At 53.7% G+C, this 24,888-nt stretch overlaps 1 protein-coding gene across 2 annotated transcripts in view; it reads left to right on the top strand.

Moving 5' to 3' along the window:
• The window catches only part of Dnah17 (dynein axonemal heavy chain 17), a 121,904-nt gene that overhangs the window by 87,937 nt on the left and 9,079 nt on the right, over positions 1–24,888 (top strand). For both annotated transcript variants that reach the window (XM_006990266.4, XM_076543834.1), the window contains exons 59-75: positions 105–200; positions 285–502; positions 2,975–3,182; positions 3,418–3,533; positions 5,576–5,768; positions 7,146–7,381; positions 8,145–8,267; positions 10,218–10,422; positions 12,798–12,962; positions 13,712–13,852; positions 14,087–14,257; positions 16,082–16,204; positions 16,701–16,894; positions 18,713–18,861; positions 20,430–20,557; positions 20,863–21,090; positions 22,782–22,973. In XM_006990266.4, the coding sequence (XP_006990328.1) occupies positions 105–200; positions 285–502; positions 2,975–3,182; positions 3,418–3,533; positions 5,576–5,768; positions 7,146–7,381; positions 8,145–8,267; positions 10,218–10,422; positions 12,798–12,962; positions 13,712–13,852; positions 14,087–14,257; positions 16,082–16,204; positions 16,701–16,894; positions 18,713–18,861; positions 20,430–20,557; positions 20,863–21,090; positions 22,782–22,973 (2,886 nt within the window). The remainder of the gene's footprint in view (positions 1–104; positions 201–284; positions 503–2,974; positions 3,183–3,417; positions 3,534–5,575; positions 5,769–7,145; positions 7,382–8,144; positions 8,268–10,217; positions 10,423–12,797; positions 12,963–13,711; positions 13,853–14,086; positions 14,258–16,081; positions 16,205–16,700; positions 16,895–18,712; positions 18,862–20,429; positions 20,558–20,862; positions 21,091–22,781; positions 22,974–24,888) is intronic.

Raw genomic sequence — 24,888 nt, 5'->3', positions numbered from 1 at the left:
GGAGGATGGATGGATGGATGGATGGATGGATGGATGGATGGATGGACATGTGCATGGATGTTTGAACAGCCTACACTGAACCTTCCTGTTTGTTTCCCTTCTAGAATGTCACTGAGAAACAGAAGGCCTGTGAAACAGACCTGGCCAAGGCAGAGCCGGCCCTGTTGGCTGCACAAGAGGCCCTAGATACTTTGAACAAGGTGACACAGGAAGTGGGGAGGAAAAGGGGAGCAGGGGTGGTCAAGTGGGGTCCATGGTGACACTCAATGTGCTTGTCCCCACAGAACAACCTCACGGAGCTGAAGTCCTTCGGCTCCCCACCAGACGCTGTGGTCAATGTCACAGCTGCTGTCATGATCCTGACGGCACCTGGGGGCAAGATCCCCAAGGACAAGAGCTGGAAGGCGGCAAAGATCATGATGGGCAAGGTGGACACATTCCTAGACTCTCTGAAGAGGTTTGACAAGGAACACATCCCTGAGGCCTGTCTGAAGGCCTTCAAGTGAGTGCTGGCGACATGGCTCAGTGGGTAAAGGTGATTGGCACCAAGCCTGGCAGCCTGAGTTCAGTCTCCAGGACTCATCTGATATGGAAGAAGGAGGGAGATGACCTAACAGTGTGTCCTCTGTCCTCCACACCATGTACACATGCATGCAAACATGCACATATGCACAAATAAAATGCAATCACGTGTTTAAGCTGGGCATGGTGGTGTACACCTTTAACCCCAGAGACAGGCAAATCTGAGTCTGAGGCCAGCCTGGTCTACAGAGCAAGTTTCAGGACAGCCTGGGCTACACAGAGAAACCCTGTCTCAAGATATATACACAGACACAGACACACGCACACGCACACGCACACGCACACGTGCACACACACGCACACACGTGCACACACACAGAAAGGGGGAGAGAGAGACAGAGACAGAGACAGAGCAATCACGTTTTAAAATAATTGTGTTCAAGTGTGGGCATAGGTGTGCCACTCTCGCTGTGTGGTTAGAATGAACTGTGGGGGGTGGGGGGTTGGGGATGGGGGTGTATGCAGGCGGTGTATAGAGAATGCTGGGGTGGAACCCAGGGCTTGGCATGTGACAGGCAGGCACTCAGACCCTGGGCTAGTGTCTTTCTTTCCAGTCCTTTTTCTAATACTTTGCCTGGTTGAAAGAGCACTGAAAATGTGCCTCCATATGCTCAGGACTAAATAGCTGACAGATGCACCTTAGAAGGCTCTGTTCTGACGGCGGTTCAGAGGGGACTGTCCTTCGTGGCAGGCAGGGAGGGCGCAGTGCTGGAGCAGCTCAGCCTCTGGCGGGAGGAGCTTGAGGTTAGTCACACGGAGAGGAAATAACTCAAGTCAACATCCGAAGAAGAAATCACCTCCAGGCCTGGCCCCAGAGACGCACAATCCAGTGAGGCCACAGTCCTTAAGTTTCCACAGTCTCCCAAAGCAGTGGCACCAGCCGGGGACCACGTTTCAAGTACAGGACCCTAGGGAGGCTGGAGGTCAATGTTGTCTTTCTCAGACAAGGTCTCTCACAGAACCTAGAGCTCACGGATTCTGAGAGGATAGCGGGCCAGTGAGCTCCAGAGATCCTCCTGCCTCATGCCCTGCTGACACAGTGCCAGCACTGCAGACATGTGTGGCCATGGCTCCCATGTGCAGCATTTACATAGCTGTCCTGGAACTCGCTATGTAGCCCAGGCTGGTCTCGAACCCACAGAGATCTACCTGTCTCTGCCTCCCTAGTGCTGGGGCTAAAAGGCGTGCGCCACCACACCCAGTCTGTGATCTCATACCACTGTGAAATAGAATTCACACGGCCGCTCCTGAATGGCTGTGTGAGTATTGCCCTGTGTGGATCTCTCCCTCCCAACGTCTGGCCAGACTCTGACCAAGGCTGCAGCAAGCCTGTCGCACAGTCTGTTCATGGGATAGGCCACAGGCTCCCCCGAGAGTGCTCCGTGAGTGCGTCCTGTCCCGCCACTTCCTGTCAGTGTTATGACAGACAGGTGCCTTAACCTCAGTCTCGTTGCCTATTAATGGCATCATTGGCAAACTAGAACAAGATCAGCTATTTAGGGCACTAGGAACAAAGGAGGAAATGTACCCCAAATTCTGCTTGACGGGCCAATGTTTTAATCTGCGCTGATGTATGTGGGGGCAGGGGCGGCAGAGAGAGGAGAGGACATGGCGGTGTACAGCACCACAGCACACGCATGGAGGTCAGAGGATACCTTTGGGAGTCAGTTCCCTCCTCACAGCTCATGAGGCAGGTGTCTCTCACTGCTCTGTGTACTCCAGGCCAGCCGGCCCACGAGCCTCCCACGTACGTCATGGTGGGAGGGATTACAGGTGCCTGCCACCACATCTGCCCTACATGAGCTCTACAGATCAAACTCAGTTGCCCGGCAAGTGATTTTACCTGCGGAGACATCTCCCCAACAAGAGAGGCCAAATTTTTATGTTGCATTCTTCTTTTTTGTAACCGTTAAAGCATTCAGTAAAGAAGAGGGCACTAGGGTGGCTGCTCCATAGGTAAAGTGCTTGCTGCATAAATATGCAGCCCTGAGTTTGATCCCAGAATGTAAGTAAGAGGCCATGTGTGGTAGCAGTGCTTGTAATCCCTGCACTGGGAAGGCACAGACAGGAGGATTCCCTGGACCCATGGATCAGCTAGTCTAGCTGCTGGAGGAGTTCCAGGGCCATTAGAGGCCCTGTCTCAGAAACAAGGAGGATGGTGACTGAGTCACAACCCCTGAGGTTGACCTCTGACCTGTAGGCACACACAGGTACACAGATGCCCATATCACAAGAGTGCCTGCGCGCGCATACACACACCACAAGGATTAAAAAGAAGAGACAGTATTTCCCGGTGCTGCTTCTGTAACCATAGCTACATTAGCCTGAGATGCAGAGGCAGCCACGGGGAGTGGGGACCAGGGCTTGCTTGACACCCAGGGTTTCCTTCCAGGCCCTACCAAGGCAACCCCACCTTTGACCCCGAGTTCATTCGCTCCAAGTCCACAGCCGCTGCGGGCCTGTGCTCCTGGTGCATCAACATCGTGCGTTTCTACGAGGTCTACTGTGACGTGGCCCCCAAGAGGCAGGCCCTGGAGGAGGCCAACGCCGAGCTGGCTGAGGCGCAGGATAAGCTGTCCCGGATCAAAAACAAGATTGCAGTAAGTGCTCTCGAGCCCGTGGCCCTGTGAGACACCACGGCACCCGCTCCCTGCCAGGCAGTGTTTCTGTTTGAAACACATTGGCACAGCCTACGGTCATGAATTATTAAATGCCACGAGAAAGCGCAGGCAGAGGGTAGGACCAGAGAGCAGGCCAGGGGATTGTCGTGGATGCTTGGGCCTTTGGGCCCTGAGCTTCTGAGAGCTGGGAACATCTCCCAACTTGATTTTTCAGGAACTCAATGCCAACCTGAGCAACCTGACTTCAGCATTTGAAAAAGCAACAGCTGAGAAAATCAAGTGCCAGCAGGAGGCGGACGCCACCAACAGGGTGATCTCATTGGCTAACAGGTAGTCCTTGCCACGGCCACACCTCCTGTCTCCCAGACCCCAGAATCCCGTGAACTCAGGCTTGCCCAGAACACCGTCCAGGGCCACCCGCTCTCAGGCAGCACCAAGTGTCCTCGGTGTCCTTGGGGAATGATGTCTAGGCCTCCTAGGAAGTCCCAAATCCACCGCAGCTGAACTAGTCTTCAGGCTGTAACTGTGCAAGGAGGCGCACACAAGTATGGTGGACAACTTGGCACTGCCAACATTCACACTCGGACTGGAGGACGTCACCAAAGCTCCTCCCTCACCTGGGAAGGCTTCCCTACTCCTGTGGGGCTGGGGCGTTCGTCATGACATGGCCGTGTCCACGTTAACAACACACACTCACTCGGGACATCGCTGGGTCCCCACAACTCTTGGTATCTCCCCTCACCCCCCATGCTCTGTAACTAGGTGCTAACGGCCTGTGGTTTAGGCATTGACGAGAAAGGAGCCTGCTGTGTTCGGGACAGGCGCGGTGGTTCTTCCGCAGACAGTTCTGGCTGCTCTACTACAAGTCGCTCTCACAGTGACGCACATGGGTCACGTTTCACTTTGCAGTCTGTGCACACTCGCTTTGGACGTTATGCGCTGCCATTGATTTGGATGGTCCCAGGAATCAAATATGGCCTACGTCTGTGCTCTGCACACTCAGGCAGCCCCACTGAAAAGGACGGCAGAGTCTGACTTTACGGTATCTAAATCATGGTCACATCCACATGTGATCAGTGGAGAACTACCATCCAGTCACCTTGTTGCCCCAGGCCCTGGAAACCCAGCATGGTTCTGCTGTTGTTGACACCAGGTCTCGTGTAGCCTAGGCTAGCCTCAAACGTCCTGTGTATCAGAGCTAGTCTTCAGGTAGTAACTGTGACCTTGAACTTCTGATCCCCCTGCCTCTACACCCCAAGTGCTGGTGTGACAGGCATGTGCCACCATACTTGATTTACGCAGTCCTGGGGATTGAACCTAGGGCCTTGTGTGTGCTAGGCCACTTTTCTACCCACTGAGCCACAGCCACAGCGCTGTTGTTTTTTGTTTGTGAGACAGTCTCACTATGTAGCCAAGGCTGGCCTCAAACTTGCAGTGATCCTCCTGACTCTTCTTCCCAAATGCTGGGATTACAGGTGCGTACCCACCACCCCTGAATGCACCCGAGAAGGCCTGCCACCTCACTGCCACCCCAGAGGTCTTCAGTCACCACACATGGTTCAGAGCCTCCATGGGGACAGCCAGGCTCTGGGGTTTGGGTGGCAGAGTTCGTTCTATGGCTGCCTGTTTTCTTATTTCCTCCCAACCTGGGGGCTGACAGCCATTGATTAGTCAGTAGTCAGGATGATTCAGGAGCAGAGGATGGGGTCTCAGGTCACCTTAGCTGGTGACACAGATACACCCCCAACCATCTGTCTAAGGGAGGAGACCTCATCAGTTAAAATCCAAACAGCCTCTGGCCTACTGGGAAGCAAGGCTGCTGGGTATGGCACCTATACTCGGTATTAACCTGAGGCAGTGCTTTCAGACCCACAGGGCACCAGTTAGGACCAGGTACCAGTCCTTCAGCTGGTGGCCTGGGCATCACCACCACCACCCCACTCCTCCAAGGCCGGCAGCCCTCTGGGTGCTACATTGTCCTGTAGCCGCCATGTTCTCCACCAGGCTCCAGTCCCTGCTAGCCAAGTGTGCCGGTGGAGCACGTGACATCGGCACAGTGAAGGGACACAGTCACAAACGGCCTGGGTAGGGCCCGGGGGCAGATTCAGCATCCCCAAGTGTCACCAAAAACGTGCTTGTTTTTTTGTTTCCTGTGACTTCCCTCCAGAACGTCCTACCGCAGAGCCAAACAAGCACTGGTGACATTGTGTGGGCTCCAGGTTCCCCAGGTCACCTTGCCGTCCATCCAAGCCCACCTGACCGTTTGTCCACTGGCTGACAGGCGGCTTAGCTGGGCACTCCAGCCGGCTCTCAGACCCGGCCCCAGGCTCTCCAGCTCACCCAGGCTCTGCCCTGTCCTTGGACTCTTGCAGGCTCGTGGGAGGACTGGCGTCAGAAAATGTGCGCTGGGCTGAGTCCGTGGAGAACTTCAAAAGCCAGGGGGTCACCCTGTGTGGGGACGTCCTGCTCATCTCTGCCTTTGTCTCCTATGTGGGCTACTTCACCAAGAAATACCGGAATGAGCTGATGGAAAAATTCTGGATCCCTTACATAAATAAATTAAAGGTAAGAAGTACAGTGGTGGTTATGACTTGGGGAGACTGAGGGGCTCCCCCCAGGGCAGACACAACCACACTGCGCCCTCACTTGGGCTCAGTCAGCCTCATCTGCTGGGCCTGACGTCGTCTCTGACGTCATCTCTGGCCTGTCACAAAGCTGCTCCTATAAGCAGCGTGAGGGCTGCCTCCGCCACTAGCTCGCTCTTCAAGTGATGCGGCCAGCACCAACCTCGGGACACGGGGAGGCGGCGAGCAGTGTGGGGGGTGGGGTCAGCCAGCTAAGTGTTTGTTGGGGAGACATGGGGACCTGAGTCCGGATCCCCAGCACCACACATTAATAAAAAGCCAGGCACGGCAGCGTGCACCCCCATAACCCTGGTGCTGGTGCAGGGGTGCGGGGGTGAGAACAGAGGAGGGAGGGTTCCTGGGGCCCGCTGGCCACCCAGACTCACCAGATAGGTGGGCTCCAGGTTCAGTGGGCTCAGGTTCTATCTCAAAGCGTAAACCAGGGTGTGCCGGGGAGACGGCCCCACGGGTAAGAGCAGTGCTACTCTTTGCAGAGGACCTGGGTTTGGTTCCCAGCACCCACACAGCAGCTCACAACCACCTCCGGGGAAGCCAATGCCCTCTTCTGTCCTCTGAGGACACGTACATGCACCTGGAGCACATAGACAAGCAGGCAAAGCACTATACACACAAATAAATGAAAAAACAAGACAAGGGGTTGGCAAAATGGCTCAGTGGGTAGGGCAACTTGCTGCCAACCCTAATTATCCGGGTTTGACCCCAGGACTGACATAGTAGAAGGAGAGAGCCAACTCCTACAAGTTGTCCTCTGACCTCTGTCCACAGATGCACCATTGTGCCCCAGCTATACACACACATACATACACACACATACATACATACATACATACATACATACATACACACACATACATACATACACATACATACATACATACATACACACACATACATACATACACATACATACATACATACATACACACACATACATACATACACACACACATACATACATACATACACACATACATACATACACACACATACATACATACATACACACACATACATACATACACACACATACATACATACACACATACATACATACATACACACATACATACATACACAAACATACATACATACACACATACATACATACACACACACACATACATACATACACACATACATACATACACACACATACATACATACACACACATACATACATACATACATACACACACATACATACATACATACACACACACATACATACATACATACACACACATACACACTCTGGGGGCGTGGGGGTGGAGAAAATAAAGTTTCCCTCCCTCGGCAGGTTCCGATCCCCATCACAGAGGGCCTGGATCCCTTGACTCTGCTAACGGATGATGCAGACGTGGCCTCCTGGAACAACCAGGGTCTGCCCAGTGACCGCATGTCCACTGAGAATGCCACCATCTTGTGCAACACAGAGCGCTGGCCACTGATTGTGGATGCCCAGCTTCAAGGCATCAAGTGGATCAAAAACAAATATGGCAGTGAACTGAAGGCCATCCGCCTGGGGCAGAAGAGGTACGGCTGGCGCTGGGCAGGGCTGGGGGGTGGCAGGACTGTGTGGGTCTGTGTGTACGTATGCACCTCAGGCCGTGTGAGGGACTTAGACGGTTGTGTGCACAGGGGACACCTGGGAGATGGCCAGGTCCTATGTGTGCACATGTGCCTTGGGTCTTTTGTGTTAACGGATAGCGGGGGCCCAGGAAGCAGCCCGGGGCTTGCTTTCACACACAGCTTGAGCCCTGAGCATTTGTTAGCTGGCTCACTAACCTGCTAACTTGAATGAGAACACGCAAACGTGGATGCTGGCCCAACAGCAGAGAATCAAAGCAGGCCTTTCTGCCGTCTCCACTTCACAGGCTTGGGGAACTAGACCGAGCTCTTTAGGTCCTCTTCAGGCCGTTGTCTACCTGGAGGCACCGGGCTGGTCTCTCATCTCACGTGCAGTTTACATTCTGCTCCCCTAAGAGAAACAAACCATGGGCACCAGGGTGGCAGTGGCTGCCAGGCAGCTTCCTGGTGCCCTAGAATAGGCCCAGGCAGAGCGGGGAAATGTTTGGCTCTGCAGCCTGAACACCCCTCCCGCTCCCACGCCCGGCCCCCACCCAAAGGTCCCAACCCCCAATCTGCAGGCCCACACAGATAATGAGGAAGGGGGAACTGGGCTTGACTCCCTGGTGACCTCCCTGGACACCTCCTTCTTCAGGGCCAGGGCCACCTCTTGGGGCAGGCATTGCTTCCTATGGCCCCAAGCCATGCTCTGTCTCTGTTCTGTGCCCAGCTATCTAGACATCATCGAGCAGGCCATCTCTACGGGTGACATCTTACTCATTGAGAACATTGGCGAGACTGTGGACCCTGTGCTGGACCCGTTGCTGGGCAGGAACACAATCAAAAAGGGGAGGTAAGACGTCACCCCACAACCCAGCCCAAAATGAACCTCTCCCCCGGGGCAGTCCCAGGACAGGGGAGCGCGGTGAAGGGCCTACCTTCACTAAAATGCTGAGAAGGCTGAAGTGACCCAGTGCTCAAAGGGACCAGAAAGGCCAGCTCTACCCCATGGGGGAGGGACCAGCTGGAGTGTGGGGTCCTTAATATTGCCTCTGCCTCTTTTCCTATGCATTTGAAAATCTTGAGACTTACGGTCCTTTCAAAAAATTCTTTCACAGTTATATCCTTGTCCCGTCCCCCACTCCCTCTGGATGGTTTTCTCTTCCCAACATGTTCCCCTTCGGCTTTCACATTGTGTGTGTGTGTGTGTGTGTGTGTGTGTGTGTGTGTGTATGTTTTGCCTGCATGGATGTCTGGACACCACATATGTGCCTGGTGCCTGATGAGGCCAAAAGAGGGGTCAAATCCCTTGGAAATGGAGTTGCAGACAGTTGTGAACCACTGTGGTTGCTGGGAATTGAACCCAGGTCCTCTGGAAGAGCAGCCAGTGCTCTTAACCGCTGAGTGGTCTCTCCAGCCCTACTCTATGTCTTGTGTTTTAATGGCCCCCTGAGTTTAATTAAGGTTGCTTGCAAGAGCATGGCCAGCATGGGGCTATTAACTGGAGCATAGGCAACTGACCAGCGACCACGCCACTGAAGAAAGCGACCCTCTTCCCCTAGTAGCCATTAATTGCAACAGCCTCGTGAATTCGCCTCCCCTTTTCAATTTTTTTTTTTTTTAAGTTTTCAAACTTTTTACCTGCATTTATTTACTGTGTGTGTGGGCTTGTGCATGCCACAGGATATGCAGGTCAAAGGCCAACTTATTGGAACCTACCATGGGAGTCCCAGGGATTGAACTCATGATGCCAAGCTTGGCAGCAAGCCCCTTTACCTACTGAGCCATCTGGTCGGCCCCTCTAACTTTTTTGTTTTGTTTTGCTTTTGTTTTTGAGACCGAGTTTCTCTGTGTAGCTCTGGCCATCCTGGAACTTGCTCTGTAGACCAGGCTAGCCTAGAACTCAGAGATCCACCTGCCTCTGCCTCCCGAGTGCTGGGATTAAAGCATGTGCCACCACCATCCTGCATGGTCCCCCTACTTTTAATTCTAAGAATCATGTTTGTGGTTGCCACTTCAGGGGCAGTTAACATGTTCCATGTTGTGTAACTAACACCTGTGTCTTGTTACACATTTTAACCATCCTATGAGGAAACCCCACGCCCACTCAGCATCTTTTTGTCTCTGGCTTTGCCACTCTGGACATTACAGGCATTGTTTTGTGTCTGGTTCTCCCCACTTAGCACCCATCACATTGTCGAGGATCGCCATGCTCTAGCATCTGTCAGGATTACATTCCTCTTCACAGCTGAGTAATCTCCCGTTGCCTGGGTCTACCACATTTAGTTATCTTCATAACACAAAGAAAGTAAACCAACTTTTAGCACAGACGGGAACCACCTGTCAGTGCCCTGGCGCGGGCAGAAGCGAAGGACAGGAGTGAACACCCTGATGTCTTGGACGCTGATAAAAACCTGAAATGTGTGCTGACACCCAAGGACTGCAGGGGGGTGCCCCAAGAAGTGAGCTCAACCAGGAAAGAAGGGGAGCGGAGCCGGGGAGGAGTGACCCAGCGTGGGTCAGCAGCTCCAGGCAGAGGGTCATTGGCACACACTGGTGTTCAGCACTGACCATGGGAAGAGCTGGTTGCTCTTCCATCCAGACGCTCCCTAAGCACAGACTACAGACAGCTTTATGAACACCCCTGTGCAGACAAAGCGGACACCAGAAGCAAGGATAGACACGGCCTCCAGTGGCCACTGTCCTCCCCGGAGCGTGGGGGAGAGGCGGGTGGGCCACCAGCCTCGAGTGCCAAGTGGCCCTGTGGTTAAGCTTTGCCCTGCCTCTGCTCCTCACCCACCAGGTTCATTAAGATTGGTGATAAGGAAGTGGAGTACCACCCCAACTTCCGCCTGATCCTCCACACCAAGTACTTCAATCCCCACTACAAACCTGAGATGCAGGCGCAGTGTACGCTCATCAACTTCCTGGTCACCAGGGACGGGCTCGAGGACCAGCTCCTGGCCGCTGTGGTGGCCAAGGAGCGCCCGGATCTAGAGCAGCTCAAGGTGACGGCCCCCGACAGACATTAGCATGCGGGCCCCTCACATGGTCGCCATGGGACCTGTGTCTCTAAGCTCCGTCAACACCAGCCTTTCTTCCTTCCTTGGACTCTCCTCATTCAGCCCCCACCTCAGTTCCAAGTCAGCAATCAATGCACTTACACCAGGGGCTCAGCACCCCGAAGGTCAGAGAGGGTCCCCACAGCAGCTCCATGCTGCGCTGGCTGGAGCTCCTCGGCGGAGCATGTGTCTAGCATCATCTAGCAGAAAAACTTAGGGGTCTGGGCCTGGAGATGCGGCTCACTCAGTAAACTGTTTGCAGCATAAGCATGAAGGACCTGAGTTTGACACCCCCATCCCAGAACCCAGAACAGGCTGTCATGTGCTTGTAATCCCAGGGCTGGGAAAGTGGTGATGGAAGGGTCTCAGGGACTTGCTGGCCAGACAGCCTAGCCCTAAAGGGTGAGCCCCAGATCCCAGTAAAAGACTCCATCTTAAAAAACACGGTGAACTGAGTCTGAGGCGCTGGCTTTCACACATACATGCGTACACATGCATGAGTCTGTGCATGAACACACACATATGCACACACAAAGGTTATGCATAGAGCCAACTGTGCTCCAGCTGCTTCCCCAACTCTGACACACACACACACACACACACACACACACACACACACACACACACACACACACACACACACAACACAACACAAACAATATTAGGTCCAGCCTATATTGCTTGCTCCCAGGGTCCACGGAAGAGTCTACCAACTAGCTGAGGATTCTAATCTGAGGGATATTCAATGAATCTATGCACACTGAGTTCTTTAGTCCATTCGCTTTATTCTTCTATGGCAATTCCATCTACACAGTTTCTTTTCTGCTCTCTTACTTAGCTCCTCTTGCCCCCCCCTGCTCTCAGTTCCTTTTGCTGTTCTCTCATCATTCTACCTAGTTCTTTTCATCTTCGTCCTCATCTTTGTTCTTTTACATCAATCCTATTCTACCAGTGCTCTCCGAGAAGCAGAATATATACCCACACAGTAATTCTTCGGTAAAGCAATGCGAGACTTGAAGTTTTCAGGGTCGCAGAGAGAGGTGATAAGGACCCACACATAAAGCAATTAATTGTCAGCTTCCAATTACAACCCAAAAGGGGAGTGACTAAAGGGGAGTTCTCTGATAGGGTCAATTAAAGGCTAAGACCAATTAGGGAATTTATGTGCTCAAACAATAATCTAGAAATGGCTAGATAAAATGTTAGGGGTCAGTAAGTCACAAGAAAGTAAACTGTCTTTGATGCCGCTTTTCCTGCTCATCCCAGCTACAGCTGCTTTCTGATAGGGAGGGGGACATATGTTAGGTGGCTAAGCAACCTATGTCAGAGCATGTAGTATTTGGTTAGTAAAAGCACTTTCACTCAGAGTAATTGCTGAGGAGAAAATCTAGGAATAGCACCTGGCTGAGGAGGAATAAAAACTTAATTTGCACAAGAAAGAAGCTTGGCACCTATCACCTACCTGGCCTTGTAGGCAATCTCCTTGGGTCAGTGGGAAGTAACCGCCTTACCTGAGTAACTAGCAAATGGCTAAAACCTCATCCCAGCAATGTGAGCAGGAAATCTCTTAAATTAGGGTCTTGTGAAAATAACCCGGGGTGGAGGTAAGGGGTTGAGGATTTAATTGTTAGTGGTTCTTTTCTCTATCTGTGAGTGAGATGAGCTAATGTTTATCTATGTGCAGTTTAGTCCTTGGGGAAAGGTATCTTTGCTGAAATACTTTTGTCTGGAGAATGGCCCTGGCCAGATGTTAATGAAAGGTAAACACAGCTGGGGCAGTTGTCCAATTACCCTAAATGTATAGGGAAGGTTGTGCCCAAGATTGAGATGCAATCGTGAGATCACATGTACACATAACATGGAGATGCATGGTAAGTGGGGAGACTCATAGCTGTTATTGCACAAGAAGTTTACAACAAGAGACAGCCAGTTCATTCAAAAGGCAGGAATTCCATCCTTGTGTGACGGTTTCCTCTAACAGAACCCTTAGTTCTGATAGGTTGACCTCTGAACTCTAGTTGTCACTGCTGTGTACTCTCATGGACTTTCGCTACCAGCGGCTCTCAATACATACACACACACACACACACACACACACACACACACACACACACACACACACACACACACACGGCTCTCAGTCTCCCCAGCAGGAGGCCTGACAGCCTGGAGTGGAGGCTGCGTGTCAGGGGTGCCCTGCCTGCTGGGTGTCCTTTCTCCTCCTGGGGGCCTGTGCTTCCACTCTAGAGAGACCAGGCAGCAGAGGTGAGGCCAGGCCCCAGCTAACGTTGCTCTGCTCCTGGGCCCTGCCACCCCTGCAGGCAAACCTCACCAAATCTCAGAATGAGTTCAAGATCGTGCTGAAAGAGCTGGAAGATTCTCTCCTGGCCCGGCTGTCGGCTGCGTCGGGGAACTTTCTGGGAGACACTGCCCTGGTGGAAAACCTGGAGACCACCAAGCACACAGCCAATGAGATTGAGGAGAAGGTAGGCCCAGCCTCTCAGGCCACCCAGCACACATGAGGCTTGCAGCCTGCTGCATGTGTGCATCTGGGTGCCTGTGACACAACCTAGAATTGCCAGAGAACGAGTCATAAGGAAGAATTATCTGGACCAGGCCGGCATGTGGGTGTATCTGTATAGTCCTTTTTTTTTTTTTTTTTTTTTTTCAAAACAAGGTTTCTCTGTGTAGCTTTGGTGCCTGTCCTTGATCTCGCTCTGTAGCCCAGGCTGGCCTCGAACTCACAGAGATCCACCTGGCTCTGTCTCCCAAGTGCTGGGATTAAAGGCACGCACCACCACCACCTTGCTTAGGGGACAGTCTTGATTGTTACTGATGTGAGAAGACCCAGCCCATTGTGGGTGGCACCTTTCCCTAGACAGGAGTCCCAAAGAGTGTAAGCAAGGAGAAAGCTGAGCATTGGCACAAACTAGCAAGCACCCACCTCTCTCGCCCTGCTCTTGATTTTGAATGTGACGCTCTAAGTTCCTGCCTCGACTTCCCCATAATAACAGACTGTAGCCTGGAACCGAGAGCCAAATAAACTCCTTCCTCCTGCTAAGTTACTTCTGTCAGGATATTTTACCACAGTAACAGACGGGGAGAGCCAGCACCTTGCTGTCTGAAGGCCCTCTAGGGGGCTCCGGAGGAATGAAGGGCTGGGGCAGGGTGGGCCCTCCTGTGAGTGGTTTGTCTTCCAGGTAGTTCCCTCCAAGTCGGTTTTGTCTGTTTTGAGGTCCAAGAGGCAAAAATCACAGAATCGAAGATCAACGAGGCCCGAGAGAACTACCGCCCGGCAGCAGAGCGGGCTTCCCTGCTGTACTTTATCCTGAACGACCTCAACAAGATCAACCCCATCTACCAGTTCTCACTCAAGGTCAGCCACACCGGGCGGGCGGGTGCAGGTCCTGGGATCCTTGTGGCAGCGTGCCCTAAGGGTGGCCCAGGTCAGGGAGCGCATGGGACGACAGGAACCAGAGAGTGCAGGAGAAGCCTGCCTGCCGGGCTAGAGAAGGTTCCTCCACACCCCCCTTCCCCCAGTGCCCCAGTCAGAATTGACCAGAAGCTGCCAGGGCCTGCAACCCCCATGTTCACACTGGCCGCTCCTCAGGCCTTCAACGTGGTGTTCGAGAAAGCCATCCAGAACACTACGCCTGCCGAGGAGGTGAAGCAACGCGTGATAAACCTGACGGACGAGATCACCTACTCGGTGTACATGTACACGGCCCGGGGGCTCTTCGAGAGGGACAAGCTCATCTTCTTGGCTCAAGTCACCTTCCAGGTATCACGCCACCTTTGTACCCCTGCAGCTGAGGATCCCCAGGTTTATGTCGGGAGTGCAGATTCTCAGGACCCCTGTCCAGGTCTGGTGAATGCACACCAGCTCACGTTGCTAGGTAGCCTAGGAGGACCTCGAATTTCCGATCCTCCTGCCTCTACTTCCCAAGTGCTGGAGTTACAGTTGTGCGCCTCCATACCTGGAATAAAACCCAGGGCTTCCTGCTTGCTGGGCAAACACTGTACAGACTGAGCGACATCCCCAGACGCCACACCAGCTTTTAACCAGCTTCCCAGGCCATGGTAGTCTGGTGGGGGCCATTCCAGGAGCTATGTTCAGGGGATACCGGGAAGCATAGTAGATGTTTCCATGGGAGACACGGGTGAGGGGAGGTTAAAGCGGTTTGTACAAAAACTATCGTAACAGTATATCAGTGCTGAGTAAATGGTCCTTAATCCGCCAAGGACGCCGCATGCATCTTCAGCAGTAAACGGAAGAGCTTGTCGGGATGGCTCTGCGAGTCGGGGCACTTTGCTGCAAAGCCTCAGGACCCACACGGGAGAAGCAGGGAACCAACTCCCACAAGTTGTCCTCTGGCCTCACGCATGCGTTGTTACACACACATGCACAGATAAAGAAAGAAATGCAAGGGCTGGGGAAATGACTCAGTCCAACCTAATTTTCAAGGCCTAGCTCCCAGTGAGAGATCCTGTCTCAAAAATAAGGTGGACGACCATGAGCCCATGGTTGACATCTGACCTCCACTTGTGTGCAATGCCTGCACACAGGAGCACGTGTGCCCACGTGCGCAAACAATCACACATGTACACAAAGATGCATGGCTGTTCCGAGGAAGGACATTTGCATTTGTGTGCCGGAAGTCCTGCTGAAGTTTGTGTTCTGTTCAGTTGGCTGACCAGCCTGTCTCAGCAGGGAGTGGGGCATGAGCTCAGAGACTGAGCACCCAGGAGGCTGAGGCAGGGGTAGCACTTGAGCCAGGGAGTCAGCATCAGCTGTGAAACATAACTAAGCCCTGTCGGGAAGGAAGGAAGGAAGGGAAGAAGGAAGGAAGGACAGATAGATAGATGGACAATGGCCTCAGTCCCCGTTGAAAGCACTGCTCACAGTGATGGTACTTTGTCTCCTGGTTCTGGGGTCGGCCTTCCTGCTGCCATGAGAGAACTGGACGGGGTGGACCCCCTTCATAACAAGCCATCTCCCCAAGAGATGGCCCAATCTTGGCACTGCCTCCATGTCTTAGTTGCCTGTCACCTGGCCTTACATCCCAGCAACTGTTGACCTGGGCATCTTGATCCCACTGTAGACCAGGTGTGATGGTACACCCCTTTAATTCCATCCCTTAGGAGGCAGGAGCAGGCAGAACTCTGGGTTCATATAGCCTGGTCTATATGAGCTCCAGGTCAGCCAGGGCTACATAGTGTCTGTCTGTCTGTCTGTCTGTCTGTCTGTCTGTCTGTCTGTCTGTCTCTCTCTCTCTCTCACACACACACACACACACACACACACACACACACACACACAGATGCCAATGCAGGCTGTTTGTGGGAGACATCTGAACTACCACCCAGCCACCTACACCACACATGCCTATAGCCTGAGACCTCCTTAGTAGATAGGGAATATTTTTTTAGGTTGGTGGGAATGTTCTAGAACTAAGTTGTGGCTGCATACCCTTGTGAGTGTACTAATGCCAATTGCCTAATGTGCTTTAATGTGAGTACAACGTGCTTTACATGTTTCACCCCAATTTAAAAAACACAAAAACAAAAAAAGCGCTTGAGCCCCACAGCCCCCCTCGGCCCACAGGTCCTATCCATGAAGAAGGAGCTGAATGCGATGGAGCTGGACTTCCTCCTGAGGTTCCCCTTCAAGGCAGGCGTCGTATCACCCGTGGATTTCCTGCAGCACCAGAGCTGGGGTGGGATCAAGGTGGGTCCTCGCACTCGGTACCGAGCCCCTTCCAACCAGTGTGGAGGATGCCCGTGCCCCGTCACAGGTGACAGGGCCAGAGGAGGGGAGGAGCCAGATGTCTGCAGCTCACACACAGCCCTGCACTTGCATTGAGTGTGACATCATGGGTCTCCGCTGATCTGCTCCATGGGGACCTGCAGCAGGTCCCAGGCCACCCTGTGCCCGCATCCCTCCCTACACCCTGCCCTGTTCTAGGTCTGCTCATTGCTCAGGTTCCCAGATTCATGGCCAAGAGCCCTCAGGTCCCTGGTGTCAAGTTTCAATCCAAACTGACCTGAGGTAGGCAGTGGCCTGAGGTGGGACAGCCCTGACAGCACCTCCTTGGAGGGAAAGGGTTAATGTGAGCCTCCAGGCCACACACCCTCATGGAAGCCTGGCCTGCAGGTGACAGGGAGAATAGCCGTGACCTTAATATCAGGTCACTGTGGTCACCGAGGCACCATGTCTGACTTAGGCCTTGTCGGAGATGGACGAGTTCAAAAACCTGGACAGTGACATCGAGGGCTCCGCCAAGCGGTGGAAGAAGCTGGTGGAGTCGGAAGCCCCCGAGAAGGAGATCTTCCCCAAGGAGTGGAAGAACAAGACCGCGCTGCAGAAGCTGTGCATGGTGCGCTGCATGAGGCCGGACCGCATGACCTACGCTGTCAAGTGAGCGTCCCTCAGCCCACCCCCCCACCGGCCTGGGCCTCTGGAACCCTCACTGTCTTCCGTCCTCTCCTATCCCAGTCTGCAGGGGACAGAGCCCAGTGACGCTGAGGCCTGTCTTTCATGTTTTAGATGTGCTCTCACGCAGCCTAGGCTGACCCTAAATTTTGTGTGTAGCCAAGGACTTTGAACTTCTGATCCTCCTGTCTCTGCCTCCAGAGTGCTAGGAGTACAGGTATACACCACCACACCCAGTTTTATGCGATGCTGAGGATTGAACCCCAGGCCTTGTACAGGCTCGGCAAGCACTTTATTGACTGAACCACATTCTCAGCCCTGATCCTGGGGTCTTGTTGACTCTTGGTGTCTCAGGGTGTGATCCGCGGGTGTGATCCGCAGGACTGCTGGCCCTACTGGCCTGTGCAGAGGGACACTCTGTGACAGGAGAGGGGAAGCAGAGTCTCCCGCACGAGGCTCTAAAGTTGACAGAGGAGAGGAAAAACAAAGAAAAGGAAAGGCCACCAGCACCGGGGAAAGAAACTCTCCGTGCCTAAGTTTAGTGTCAATTGGATGCCGATCGTAAGCGAAGAGATGTAACTTTAAGCCTGAGCCCTCCCAGGTGGGGGTGGGGGTGGGGCTAAAGGAAGGGGGGGATCACAGAGGATGGGGGGGCAGGCTAGAGTGGGGTGGGGTAGCTTTGCGCTTCCATCTTTCCATGCAGCCTGGACACAGCCAGGTTTCCTCAGACCACTCACATCCCCCAGAACCCCTCTGACAAAGCAGGGCCCTGATGCGAGTTTATTCACGATTTGAGGACCATTTCTGTTTTGTTTGTCTTGGTTGGAAGAGGACAGGGCCAGGATGGGTAGGGAGGAAGGACAGAGTGAAAAAATAATTGTCACTGTGGCTAGGCTGGTGAGAGTGGAGAAAGGAGCCTGGAACTATCGAGGCAAAGAGGCTGGACAAGCGAAGGCGCCCGAGCATCTCAGATGGGCAGTTCTTCAGACCCTTCGGCCTCCCAGACCCCCAGGGCTTTCTGATCATCTCCCCGCTGTGTCCGGGAGCAAGTCCACAGCACGGGAATATAGCTATGGTAGAGTCATAGTCCTGCTTTCAAAGCTGGCACTGGGCAGTAGCATCTCACTGGCTCAGGAGACTTAGACTGTTAGCCTCCTGTGATGGAGGAAAGTGTGCAGACACTTCGATCCAAAGGTCACTCCAAGCACTGGACTGCATGCAGGACCAGCCAAGGCACCTGGGACTTCCAGGCTGGGTCGGAAAGAGGGAATCTGGGGGCTCTAAAGTCATATTCTGCACAGAGCTTGCTCGACCCGCCCCCTCCCCCCTCACAACATCGCGCACGTGGACCTGGAGGCAGCCAGGGTGGCATCCTTCCTGCCATTCCCTCGGCCTCTGGGATTGAAGGAGAGCACTGCTGAGTGAGACAGGGATTCGGCCAATTGGTGTAGTGCTTGCCTAGCATGCACAAAGCCCTAGGTTCATACCCCACCGCTGCATAAACTGCCTGGTGACTGTGACCCCAGTACTTGGAAAGTGGAGGCAGGAGGAGGGTTGTAGCCACGTAGCAAATACCAAGTCAGCCTGGGCTACTGGATGAATCCAGACCTGGTCCAAAAAAAAAAGAAAAAGCCACGCTGCCAGGTCCTTCCCCTTGACGTCTTCAGAGGAGGTCCACCCAGAACGGCTTACCCCCCTGGACCAAAGCCACCCACACACCCCTAGCCCTGGTCCCAAGCAGGGCCCAGCTGCCTGTGGTCCACAGAGCGTGTTCCCCTCAGGAATTTCGTGGGTTCCCCTCAGGAATTTCGTGGAAGAAAAGATGGGCAGCAAGTTTGTGGAGGGCCGGAGCGTGGAGTTCTCCAAGTCGTACAACGAGAGCAGCCCCTCCACGCCGATCTTCTTCATCCTGTCTCCCGGGGTCGATCCCCTCAAAGACGTGGAGGCCCTGGGTAAGCACAGCTGCAGAAGGGGGGCCCTGTGGAAATGTGATACAAAACCACAGAGAGACCCCAAACTCCATGGGCACGGCTAAATCAAAACCAGGAACTGGCAAGGGGCGCTGCTGGGGTAGAAAACAGCAAGCCTACCAGTGGAATGAAGAGTGGGCAGCAGGGAGGCCACTCCGTACCCAGAGTCACCGCGGCATCTTCCAGTCTGGGACCGGGTTGTCCCGAAAAGTTTAGAAAGGAGGTCCACCAATAAGCCCCTGCCCTGGCTAGCTCTATGTCAACTTGGCACAAGCTAAAGTCTTCTGGGAAGAGGGGACCTCAGCTGAGAAAATGCCCCCATCAGACTGGCCTGTGGGGCAGTTTCTTGGTTGGTGATTGATGTGGGAGGGTCCCGCCCACTGTGAGCGGGGCCACCCAAAGCTGGGGGTCCTAGGTGCTGTAAGGGAGGGAGCTGAGCAAGCCAGCGAGCAGCACTCACTCCTCCATGGCCTTCATCAGCTCCTGCCTCCAGGTTCCTGTGTTGACTTCCTGCCCTGACTTCCCTTCATGATGGACTGGGATTGGGATGTGTAAGCCAAATAAACCCTTTCCTCCCCAAGATGCTTTTGGTCACACTGTGACAAACAGTGACAGGAATCCTGACTAAGATAACTTCCCACATGTATTCTCTCCCAACAACCAAAATCTAGAAACAGCTGGCCTAGGTTACTTTTTATCACAGCTGGGACCAAAAACAAAAAACAAACAAACAAACAAAAAAACCTGAAAAGGTAACTTAAGAAGGGTTTATTTTGGGTACAGTTTGGGGGTTCAGTCTATTGTTGCGGGGAAGGCACCAGGGCAGGAGGCTGGTCACATTATACCTGGTGTCAGGACAGTTCTCCTTGGACCCCAGCTCATAGGACAGTACACTCACGTTCAGGGTGGCCGTCCTCCTTTTTTGAACTGCCTCATAGAAATCTAGAAGGGAGTTTCCATGATGAATCTATACCCAGCCATGCTAACAATCAAAATTACCCATCACACACACACACACACACACACACACACACACCACACACACACACACACACACACACACACACACGGATTGAGATAGTGTGGCCAGAGCTTGCTATGGGTTATGACTCTGCCATTAACAAAATCCATGTTACTTCATGGATGGAACTTAAAAGCATGGGGCTCATGCGAGCCAGTGGTAAAGCCCCCTGGTGAAGGTCTCAGAGTGTGTGACCCCACTGATATGAAATGTCTGTGACAGGCTGATCTACAGGGTTGCAGAGGCAGCTGCCAGGCAAGGAGAGTGGAAAGGGAGTCACTTCAAGGTCATGACACACTGGGGGGTAGTGATGGTGGTACAGAGAGACAGCTGCATGGCATGACCAGTTTCCCGAATCTCCCTGGGCAAACACCTTTCCAGATGGCTGAAGCACGGTCATGTTACGGGATGTGTGTTTTCCCCACAATAAACAAGACGGGAGGCATATGGTGTTCCTGGCTGCAAAGACGCAGAGCTCAAACCACTGCTCTGAATCATCCTCTGCTTTTCCTGTTTCCCCCCTCTTTAGGGAAAAAACTGGGATTTACCATAGACAATGGGAAACTCCACAACGTGTCCCTGGGTCAAGGACAAGAGGTGGTGGCCGAGAATGCGCTGGACGTGGCTGCCGAGAAAGGGCACTGGGTAATTCTGCAGGTGAGGGCTCCTCTGCCGCCATGGCATGTCACTGGGGGTAGGACAGAACCTCTCCCCTGCCTGGGGTATCATCCCCCTCCCTCACTGTGGGAGGGGTACTGGGGACCACGTTGTCTGCTGTAAGCCTGAGGGACAAGGTTCATCGCAATAGTTACAGGACATGCTCCTCACCAGTTAGGGCAAACAGGGTCGGGGTAGGGCAGCCACCTTGCTGAGTGTTGCTCAGGGTGCTGTTAAGAGGCCTGATTGTGCTGGGGGTGCAGGGGGAGGTCCATCCGGGCCTGAGGCAGGGCTCCTTGCTGCAGAACATTCACCTGGTGGCAAGATGGCTGAGCACCCTGGACAAGAAGGTGGAGCGGTACAGCTCGGGCAGCCACGAGGACTACCGTGTGTTCATCAGTGCAGAGCCCGCCCCCACCCCGGAGGCACACATCATCCCCCAGGGCATCCTGGAAAACGCCATCAAAATCACCAACGAGCCGCCCACGGGCATGTATGCCAACCTGCACAAGGCACTGGACCTTTTCACTCAGGTAGGGAGAGAGAGACTGGGTAGCTCTCCACGGCCAGGCAAAGGAAACCGAGGCCCAGTAAGCCAAGACTTACCTCTGAGAGTTCCAGAAATTTCTCCATCCTGACCTCCCATCCACACCACACCAGCACACTCACACACTCAAGTCACATTAAAGTGTGTCCCTGAAGGCTGAGCAGACTCACTGACCCGCAAAGCCATAGACGCCGCATGGCCTCTGATCAGCCTCAGGATGCTGTCAGTTGGTGGCGGTGCCCAGGATTACTGTGGCTCCTGAGGCCCCATCCCATCCTGCGTCACAGCACTCCCCTGACCCCACCCTCGGGAGGTGTGAAGCTTATTTGGGGCCTCCTCACTGCTGGGGCAATGGGTGACTGCCAGGTAGTGGTGACACTGTCCCCACAGGAGCTCTGGCTCCATGGCCAAGTGTCCTCTGATACGGCCCTAAGCAAGGCAGCAGGTGATCAGGCCCTCCTCCACTGACAGGTACCGTGGCTTCTTGTTCCCTCCAGAGAGGAGGGTGGATGCAGGGGCTTTCCTGGCACCCTAGGGCTTCAGGATGTCTACCTCCCTCCCCCTACCCCCCGACACAGCCTCTGCACACAGGGCTCCTCCTCAGACCCAGTCTCTCGGTCCTCAAGTCAGCTCTGTGACCCCCCACCCCACCATCTCATCCCCAGGCCACTGCTCCTACAAGGCCCTGGCACCTGGCTCCCCTCATCAGTTTCCGCTACAACCTCCTGTGACACACACTGCTTCTCCAGGCTGCAGCCTATTACTCTGAGGCTTTGGGACCCTACCTCCTCCTCACACACACCTACCCAGAGGGGACACTGAGGAACACAGAGCTTCCCCGTATCTCACTTAATACACGGAGTATGAGTCCTCCACAAACCATCCCCAACCTGCTTTTAAAGGCCACACCGCCATCAGAGTGTGACTGTCACAGAGAGCTGTGTGGGTGCAGGGACAACTGACAGGCAGCGCACGCCTTTATTCCCGCACTCAGGAGGCAGAGGCAGGTGGATCTCTGAGTTCAAGGCCAGCCTGGTCTACAGAGTGAGTTCCAGGATAGCTGGGGCTACACAGAAAAACCCTGTCTCAATAAACAAAAACAAAAACAAACAAACAAACAAACAAACAAACCACCTCTATTGAAGAGCCAGTGAGGTTACTCAGCAAGTAAGAGTGCTTGCCACCAAAAATCCTAACAACTTCAGTTCTATCCCCAGAACCTACATCTGTAGGCATGCAGGATGCAGAGAACTGACTCTGACCTACACACTCACATGCAGACATGTGCACACACACCATGGCACACACATTCACAGTAAACTAATGTTAAAGTTTAAATATATATCAAGGGTGGATATGCATGCCTGTGACCTCAGCACCCAGAAGACCGAGACAGGATTTTGAGTTCCAGCCGAGCCTGATAGGCAGCAAGACCCAGAGTTTAAAAAAAAAAAAAGTATATCCTATAGGAAACGCATAAAGCAGAAACACAGTTGTGTGGATTTCCTGGGGAAAGAACCCTCCCTGGGTCCTCAGATGGGCACCCGTGTGGCTGCCGTGAGGGAGCAGTGTGATGGGGCCAGTCAATGGCTTTAGCCCCCCACTGGCTGGCCGACACAGAACTGAGCATCTCAGTGTAGAATCAACCCTCTTGGCTTCCTCTTGTACACCGGACAGGACACCCTGGAGATGTGCACCAAAGAGATCGAGTTCAAGTGCATCCTGTTTGCCTTGTGCTACTTCCACGCCGTAGTGGCCGAGAGGCGCAAGTTTGGTGCCCAGGGCTGGAACCGGTCATATCCCTTCAACAACGGGGACCTCACCATCTCCATCAATGTGCTCTACAACTACCTGGAAGCCAACCCCAAGGTGAGCATGGCGCGCAGCATCCCCACTCCCTACCCCCGGGATGGGACATAATCGATCCTTCCTTGCATTCCTGGGGGTTGCTGTCTGGACCAGGTATCTCCAGATCTTGGCATCAAATGGAAAAAGCGCACACAGATGGGAGTGTGGCAAAGAGTTCATTCAGAAGTGAGGTTACTGTGGTGCAGATCAAACACACTGCCAGCGAACTTGGAGCTCTGTGACTTAGAGTGTCCAGAGTCCCAAGTGCTAGGAAGGAAGGAGCTGGCGCTGAGGGCATTTTGATGGACAGCTTGGGTCATGTGTTTCTCTGGTGCACATGCTCTTCCTGATGATGCATCTTATTTTAACTGTATACATGCCCAATTATGCACAGGCATGAGATGGTAGATTGGGGGCTGGAGAGACGGCTCCGTTGTTAAAAGCACTTGCTGCTCTTTTGGAGAATCAGAGTTCAGTTCTCAGCACCCATGATAGGGAGGGACACCGTCACCCATGACTCCAGAGCCAGGCAATCCGGCCTCTGCAGGGACCTGCATACATGTGCACAGGCCCAAACACATACACACTTTATTATTTATTTATTTATTAATGCATTCATTGGTTATCCAAGACAGGGTTTCTCTGTGTAGCCCTGGCTGTCTTAGAATTCACTCTGTAGACCAGGCTGACACCACCCAGCACACTTTTTTTTTTTAAAGATGGTAAATAAAAGTTCTTCCTTAGAAGTTCGCTCAGGACACAGTCTGCCTTACCACACATGCACCCAAAACTACTCGAGGTCCGATCGGCCCATGCTGCCCTCACTCTCATGTGTCCTGGTGTTTGAATGGAAACTGAGCACAAAAGGGAAATGACCACGGTACTCCTAAGAAAGGAGCAGCCTACCCCATTGTGGGAGCACCTGGATGGGGGGGCGGGGGCAAGGGTCCCAGGCTGCCAGGTGCAGTGTGAAGAGGAGGGTGTGGGCACAGCCTGAGCCAAGCAGAGTCCTGGTGGCTAAGTTTCCATTCTCCCCTCCTCTCCCTCCCTCTCTCCCTCCCTCTCTCCTTCTTCTCCCCTCCCTCCTTCCCTCCCTCCCTCTCCCCTCTCTCCTCCCCTCCCTCTCCCCTCCCTTCCTCTCCCCTCCCTCCTTTCCTCCCTCTCTCCTCCCCTCCCTCCCTCTCCCCTTCCCTCCCTCCCTCTCCCCTTTCTCCTTCCCTCCCTCTCTCTCCCCTCCCCCCCCTTCCTCTCCCCTCCCCTCCCTCCCTCTCTCCTCCCTTCCCTTCCTCTCTCCTCCCCTCCCTTCCTCTCCCCTTCCTCCTTCCCTCCCTCTCTCTCTCCTCCCCTCCCTCCCTCTCCCCTCCCTCCTTCCCTCCCTCTCTCTCTCCTCCCCTCCCTCCCTCTCCCCTCCCCTCCTTCCCTCCCTCTCTCCTCCCCTCCCTCCCTCTCCCCTTCCCTCCCTCCCTCTCCCCTTTCTCCTTCCCTCCCTCTCTCTCCCCTTCCCTCTCTTCCTCTCCCCTCCCCTCCCTTCCTCTCCCCTCCCCTCCCTTCCTCTTCCTCTCCCCTCCCCTCCCTCCTCCCCTCCCTCCCTCTCCCCTTCCCTCCCTCCCTCTCCCCTCCCCTCCCTCCTTCTTCCCTCTCTCCTCCCTTTCCCTCTCTTACCCTCTCTCCTCCTCTCCCTCCCTCCCTCTCCTCCCTCCCTTCCCCCTCCCCTCCCTCCTTCTGTCCCTCCCTCCCATCCTTCCTTAGTTCTTTACCATATGTTTAAAAGATGTTGAGTGGGTTCCATAAACGGAAGTAAATCTAAAGACCCAGCTGTGACTCTCCCAAGGCCTCTTATGTCTGTCAGATGAGGGCAAACAGAAGAGTCACCCTGGATTAGATGCCAGTCTCCAGAGTCCCCCTCCTGCTGGCCATCCCCTTAAAGAAAGCTGAA

This window comes from Peromyscus maniculatus, chromosome 8 (genome assembly GCF_049852395.1).
Source record: "Peromyscus maniculatus bairdii isolate BWxNUB_F1_BW_parent chromosome 8, HU_Pman_BW_mat_3.1, whole genome shotgun sequence".
In the NCBI taxonomy this organism is placed as follows: domain Eukaryota; kingdom Metazoa; phylum Chordata; class Mammalia; order Rodentia; family Cricetidae; genus Peromyscus; species Peromyscus maniculatus.
The sequence above is the reverse complement of the archived record's forward strand: the minus strand, read 5'-3'. Positions and strand labels throughout refer to the sequence as shown.